Source organism: Triticum dicoccoides, chromosome 5A (genome assembly GCF_002162155.2).
Source record: "Triticum dicoccoides isolate Atlit2015 ecotype Zavitan chromosome 5A, WEW_v2.0, whole genome shotgun sequence".
In the NCBI taxonomy this organism is placed as follows: Eukaryota; Viridiplantae; Streptophyta; class Magnoliopsida; order Poales; family Poaceae; genus Triticum; species Triticum dicoccoides.
Window position 1 is genome coordinate 513,645,040 of NC_041388.1, and position 5,519 is coordinate 513,650,558.

Here is a 5,519-nt window from a genome sequence, read left to right on the forward strand (position 1 = left end):
ACCCATGGATTTCATATGAATGCTCATCGTTTCTAAGCCATAGGTTGTTCTTCTCTTATCGAACTGTTTGCTCGACCCAATCCGCCCTCCATTCATTCATTGTTCTGTTGTGGATTCGAACCACTAGCACAAATTTGAATTTGAGATCATTGTAATTCCTACATTATTGTCTTTCTCGAATTGTTTATTTCTCGCTTGGCCTTCCTCTAAGGTTTCCCATCCAAGGAGGGCAGAATGGTTAATGTGCGAAATGGCTTCCATAATATGGCTAAATGGTGTGAGTTGCTTCCTGCATTCCTCCTGTTTGCTTTCAGGATTCATTCCTAAGCTTACCTCAAGATCTAGGAAATGCTTATCGTAGCTTTTTCTAGGTTAGCTTTTCCACTATGCTTATGTGCTAAGGTTATATTTTTCTTGGTTTCCTCTATGGAGTGACGTGGTACCTTTTATGACTGTCTTTGTTGCCCCTTTTCTTTTCCTTTCTCAAAGGCATGTCTGCATGGTGCTGATCCACATTACCACTTCCTAATTATGAGAGTGGCAACTCCGGATGGATGAAAGATACCAATGATTGTGGCAACTCCGGATGGATGAAAGATACCAATGATTGTGGCAACTCCAGATGGATGAAAGATACCGATCATTGTTAGAACCTCTGCTCTAGGTTTCACGGTAGCTTCCCCTTCACTCGAAGCACACATCTAGTACACTTATCACTGTCCAACCACAAGGAATTAACCGCCTTCTCAAACTTTCACTTCTGATTTGGATTGATTGAACGAGAAGAGAAATGAGGGAAAAAGAGGAGAAAGAGGTAGGCTTTGGGCTAACAGTAGTAAGATAACAGAATGGTGATTCGCAAGAGACTGGACTAGATAAGGTTAAGATTTGTATGTCTTTTACTGCTCTGTCCCTGTTTTTTAGGAGCTAAACCAAGCTTTTATTGCTCAAAATCCGCATGGTGTGGAATACAAATCGTATCATGGGGTTGCCCCTTTTGTCCCCTCTCTCGGCTGGATTTTGGTCCAGACATTTCGCCCTGACCAAGAGAATGTGTAAACTTGGCTAATCTATCCGCATCCATGTTAGATGCTCTACCTTCAAAAGAGAAAATACAATTAAAAGATGTAGCTCTTCGGTTAATCTCCGAGATAATCGCTCCATACCCTCCCGGGCATGCTTGGCAATGTCATTGACCACTTGCTTTGAGTTAGAGGTGGTGATGAAGTTGTTTAGAAGCAAGTCATCGGCGAGTGCTAAACATTCCCGACACGCTATGGCCTCGAGTGTCACGACATCCACTATTCCTGCAATAACCAAGGCCGAGCTTCCAATGAAGTTGCCGTCCTCGTCGCGACATACAGCCGCCACCGCTCCCCGGACATGATTTCTCAATATCCTAGCGTCCACATGGATCTTGGAGAAACTCTAGGGAGGCGCCTTAGGTTTTGTGGGTACGTTCGCTGGTGTACGTCGCTGCTGGACAATCTTCTTTGGCAAAAGTTCCAGATCAGCCATGAAACGTGCAATGAATTGGTGAGTAGCTGATGGGCTTTGGAAAATCTGTTCATGAATTGCCTTTCTTCTCGCCCACCACAACGTCCAAAGAGTGACCACCATCCAAACGAAGGCAGCATGTGATAGTGTTTCCGTGTTTCGATCATAGCAAATAACCATTGCTTGGCACTTGGTTCTGTGGTCTCACCTAAGTGTTCAGCTAAATCACTGCTTTGTCCCTTATGTAAAGGGATGCCCTTAGAGGTGGGCTCCCTTTATTCAATAGGCTTGTTACTGCATGTCTCAACGGGTATTTCATGTCCTAACCGTACTAATACACATGCTGTCTGACCTAACAGAAGATCATGTGCCCACCTTTCGCCTACTTATGATTAATAATTCTCCATCCACATCAAAGTTCCACCAGGGTAAAATTATCTTCTCCAACCCCACGAAACAGTACAAGAAAAGGAAAAGGGGAACAAATACCACTGAACGCCTCTCTAGATAGCATGACAAGATGATTTTAACACAGTGGAACACAGGGATTTGGAATGGGTTATGCCAGGGATATATCCTGACCGGGTTTAACCGATGCACAAGGTGGACCAGGATCAAACCCCAGCCAGGGCGAAACCATAAGATTCAACTGGGGTTTGGACCCGATTCCTACCAGGTAGGGGCTAACGGAATGATACCCTACTACATCTACAACCACGATGCACAAATCTGACCCCTCAAACGTCCGCCGACGCACCCGGTCAGTGTCCGGGTGTATCCCCTAAAACCATTCTACCATTAGCATTAGGTCACCTTCACGACAACAATAGTTACAGTCCACCATAAGTGCAACATTCCAGGTAAGGTGTGACTAAAAACAGCACTAGACTACCAGCATACTTAAGCAGCAAATGAGCGAAACTTTGCCCAGCAATATCTCCTTAGCCGCTTTTCCGATCAAGTGTTCTCCTTGATGGCCTCGTCTATAGCTTCAATGTTGTCCCTCAGTATCTTCCACTGCACATGTAAAAAACTAGTGAGCTGTTATAGGAAGGAAGTGATGGTTTGTTGCTGCAAACCCAAGTAAAAGATCACACAATAGTTGGTTGCTACCAGAGTACCACCTATACAGCAAGTCGATCACAGCCAACAAAGACAATCATGGCATGTACGTATGTGGCAATAGGCCCGAACTTGACGTTACGTGCACGCAAATTTAACATATTAAGGTACTTGTGATCATGTTCCTGTAACAGACAGCATGAGAGATGGGCACTGAAACTAAAATTATTCGGCTTTAAGGTAGGAGTATCCTCTGACGTGTCTTCATGCTAAAAAAAGGATGTCAAAGCTTGCCAAGAAATTTTCACGCCGCCTACTAGATATTCTAATGTATCATTCACATTTCAGACAGATCATGATCTATCTTCTCAGGGTAACAGATTTGCTTTATGCGTATAGGATACAAATAGATCTTGAAATGCATCTTACCTGATCCATTGAAAGCGATATACCTGAAAAAAGGAAAATGAAATAATAAGCCGAAAAGCTATAGCATCATCTTGAACAATTATAACAGATAGTACATTCTTTTAAACTGAAAACATTACAGATAGTACTTGAGCTTGAGGGAAATAAGCAAAAAAAAATGCCAGCATGTGTACGTCCAGATTCCAATAGAATGCACCCACACTTAAGATAATCATTTCTGGCAACTGGTATCCAATGATACTGAATGAGTAGAACATAGAACGGTATTCTGGGTTTAAAAATGAAGTCAGTGGCATAGGTACACATTCAGACGTTTATTATACTCTCACAAAATCTAAGAACTTAACTCATTTATATCTATCAACTAGAGTAATGAAATATCTGTGATCAGAAGTATGAACCCCTGCTTCATCATTTGACCAAATATTGCATTTTCAACTGATCCAAGAAGTGCATAGACAAAAGGTAGTCAAGGATTAACGTCAAGACGTAAGACGCGGATTAAATGGGGGTAGTCTCTACCTACAGCTACAATAAGTATTTTGCAGAATGTCATGTTCATCACCTGCTTGAGCTTACAACATAGTGTGCTAAACACAAGGATGCTCATTTTTGTATGCCTGTTTCAAGATATGGACATCCATCCATTATAATGTTAGTGGGTGGGGAAGTCATATCAAGGCTGAAGACCCTTCATTGGTGTAACCAAACTAATTGCTAAAGGGAAGAATTTGTTATTGCACTTCCTCCTGGCTCATTCATAAAGCATTCACTTAATAGAGTGCTTTACACTTAACAGAGTGCCATTACCAAGCACGGACAATACAAAAAGCAATTACGGGCCACATGTATGTAGTTGACCACTAGATGCATCAGGTGTCCCCAAGATTTAACATATGCCCACCTTCCACGTAGGCAAAAGAAATGCAATGTTCTGACATTCGGATAATAACATATTTCAGATCCACATGGATTACGGCAGGGTAATAATACAATACGCAAGTGCACAGGCAAACATTCAGGTTTCGAACTCGAACATGCTACTACGGAACAAGAAAGAAATGCCAGGATACCTTTGCGGGTCGGGAGGCTCTTGCCGTCCTTTTCGTAGAACTCGCGCATGTCGACCATCACCTTGCCGTTCCAGCTCCTCACAGCCACCCTCTTGTTCTTCGATATCTGAAGGGAAGAATGAAAAAATAAATAAATCCACGGGTCTAGGGTTTTAGGGATCTGCCTTTTGAGAGGGAGCGGTAGGTTGGTCGGGAGTACGGAAACAACACCTGCGCGACGACGATGCCGTCGTCGGTTTCCTCGGCGGGGCCGTCCTTCCCGGCCGCCTGGCGCTTGGCCGGCGGCTGGCCGCCGCCGCCGCGGCCGCCGAAGCGCTTGTTCCCCTTGAGCCCCATCTCCCTGGATCTGTCCGCCAAGTCTGGCTTCCTCAAATCCTCAATTGCTCAGCCCGACTCCCCGGCCGAGTTGGAAAACCGTTCGGGAGCATTCGATTGCTACCGCTCGCCTGGGCTGGCGGCCCATCAGGTTCGAATGTGGCCCATTATGTTCTTTCTTTTTCCAACAAACAAAGAATAAAACAAAAACAAAAAACAAAGAACGTGTCGATATCGTGGCAAATTCTAAATTGAGAGGAGCGGCATGTGCAGTGTGCCGAGATGATGATATTTGGGCAGCTCTTCTCTGGTTGTCCGGGGAATCATCGATGTAGTCACACTCGAGGCGTTGGCATGCAGAGAAGATTTGGCTCTCGCAGAAGACTTGATGATTCAAAATGTTATAATTGCCTCCGATTCTAAGCAGGTGGTGAACAACATTGAAAGAGGGAATAGTAGCACTTATAGTTGTACCATTACTGAGATTAAGCGGTGAGCTGGTTTAATTAATTGTAAGTTTATTTTTAAAGGTCAGGCATCAAATACTGATGCAGATAGGTTAGCTAAGTTTTTAAACACTCATCATCAGGGGCGACATATTTGGTTCATCCATCCCATGATCCTTTTTGTATACCACTTCGTGTCGACTATAATCAATAAAGCTTAGTTATACCCCTAAAAAAACAAAGAACGACTTCTTCTAAAAAACAACGGCGGGTTGACCCGATCTGAATTGTAGAGACCACTGTGACTAGGGTCAATTTACCGTTTACCCCACCTTTACTCTCTCTAGGCCAAAATGCCCATCTTATATTGCAAAGAATTATTTGCGGGAAACTTTCGATGTATTCATCTCCAATCATGGTAGTACAGCAAACACAAGAAATAAAAAAAATTACACCAGATTCGTAGACCACCTAGCCACGGCTACAAGCATTGAAGCGAGCAGAAGGCGTGCCGACATCAGCGTCCCTCTCTTGTCGGAGCCGCGCATAATTTGTTGTAGTAGATAGTCAGAAAGTCCTCATGCTAAAGCCCAATAAGACCAACGCACTAGAACAACAAGCGCCGCCGACGAAGAGAAGTTTAGATCGGAATGATCCATCTTGAAAACACATGAACAAGGGCGTAGAAAGATCGGAT

The 5,519-nt window shown here is 43.8% G+C and overlaps 1 protein-coding gene across 1 annotated transcript; it reads right to left on the reverse strand.

Moving 5' to 3' along the window:
- Nucleotides 1-1,983: 1,983 nt before the first annotated feature.
- Nucleotides 1,984-4,459, reverse strand: LOC119302456 (RNA polymerase II transcriptional coactivator KIWI-like). The gene is made up of 4 exons (XM_037579490.1): nt 4,272-4,459; nt 4,062-4,167; nt 2,989-3,011; nt 1,984-2,514 (listed from the first exon to the last, which is right to left on the reverse strand). The coding sequence occupies exons 1-4, from the start codon at nt 4,395-4,397 to the stop codon at nt 2,455-2,457; spliced, it is 315 nt and encodes a 104-aa protein (XP_037435387.1). The 5' UTR covers nt 4,398-4,459; the 3' UTR covers nt 1,984-2,454.
- Nucleotides 4,460-5,519: the final 1,060 nt, after the last annotated feature.

What these genes read in the sequence shown, in the direction of transcription:
- LOC119302456 (XM_037579490.1), bottom strand. Translation starts at nt 4,397, where the DNA reads ATGGGGCTCAAGGGGAACAAGCGCTTCGGCGGCCGCGGCGGCGGCGGC. An exon ending in ACGGCATCGTCGTCGCGCAG is followed by an intron (nt 4,168 to 4,271) that starts GTGTTGTTTCCG and finishes TCTTCCCTTCAG; the next exon opens with ATATCGAAGAACAAGAGGGT. An exon ending in GAGCCTCCCGACCCGCAAAG is followed by an intron (nt 3,012 to 4,061) that starts GTATCCTGGCAT and finishes TCCTTTTTTCAG; the next exon opens with GTATATCGCTTTCAATGGAT.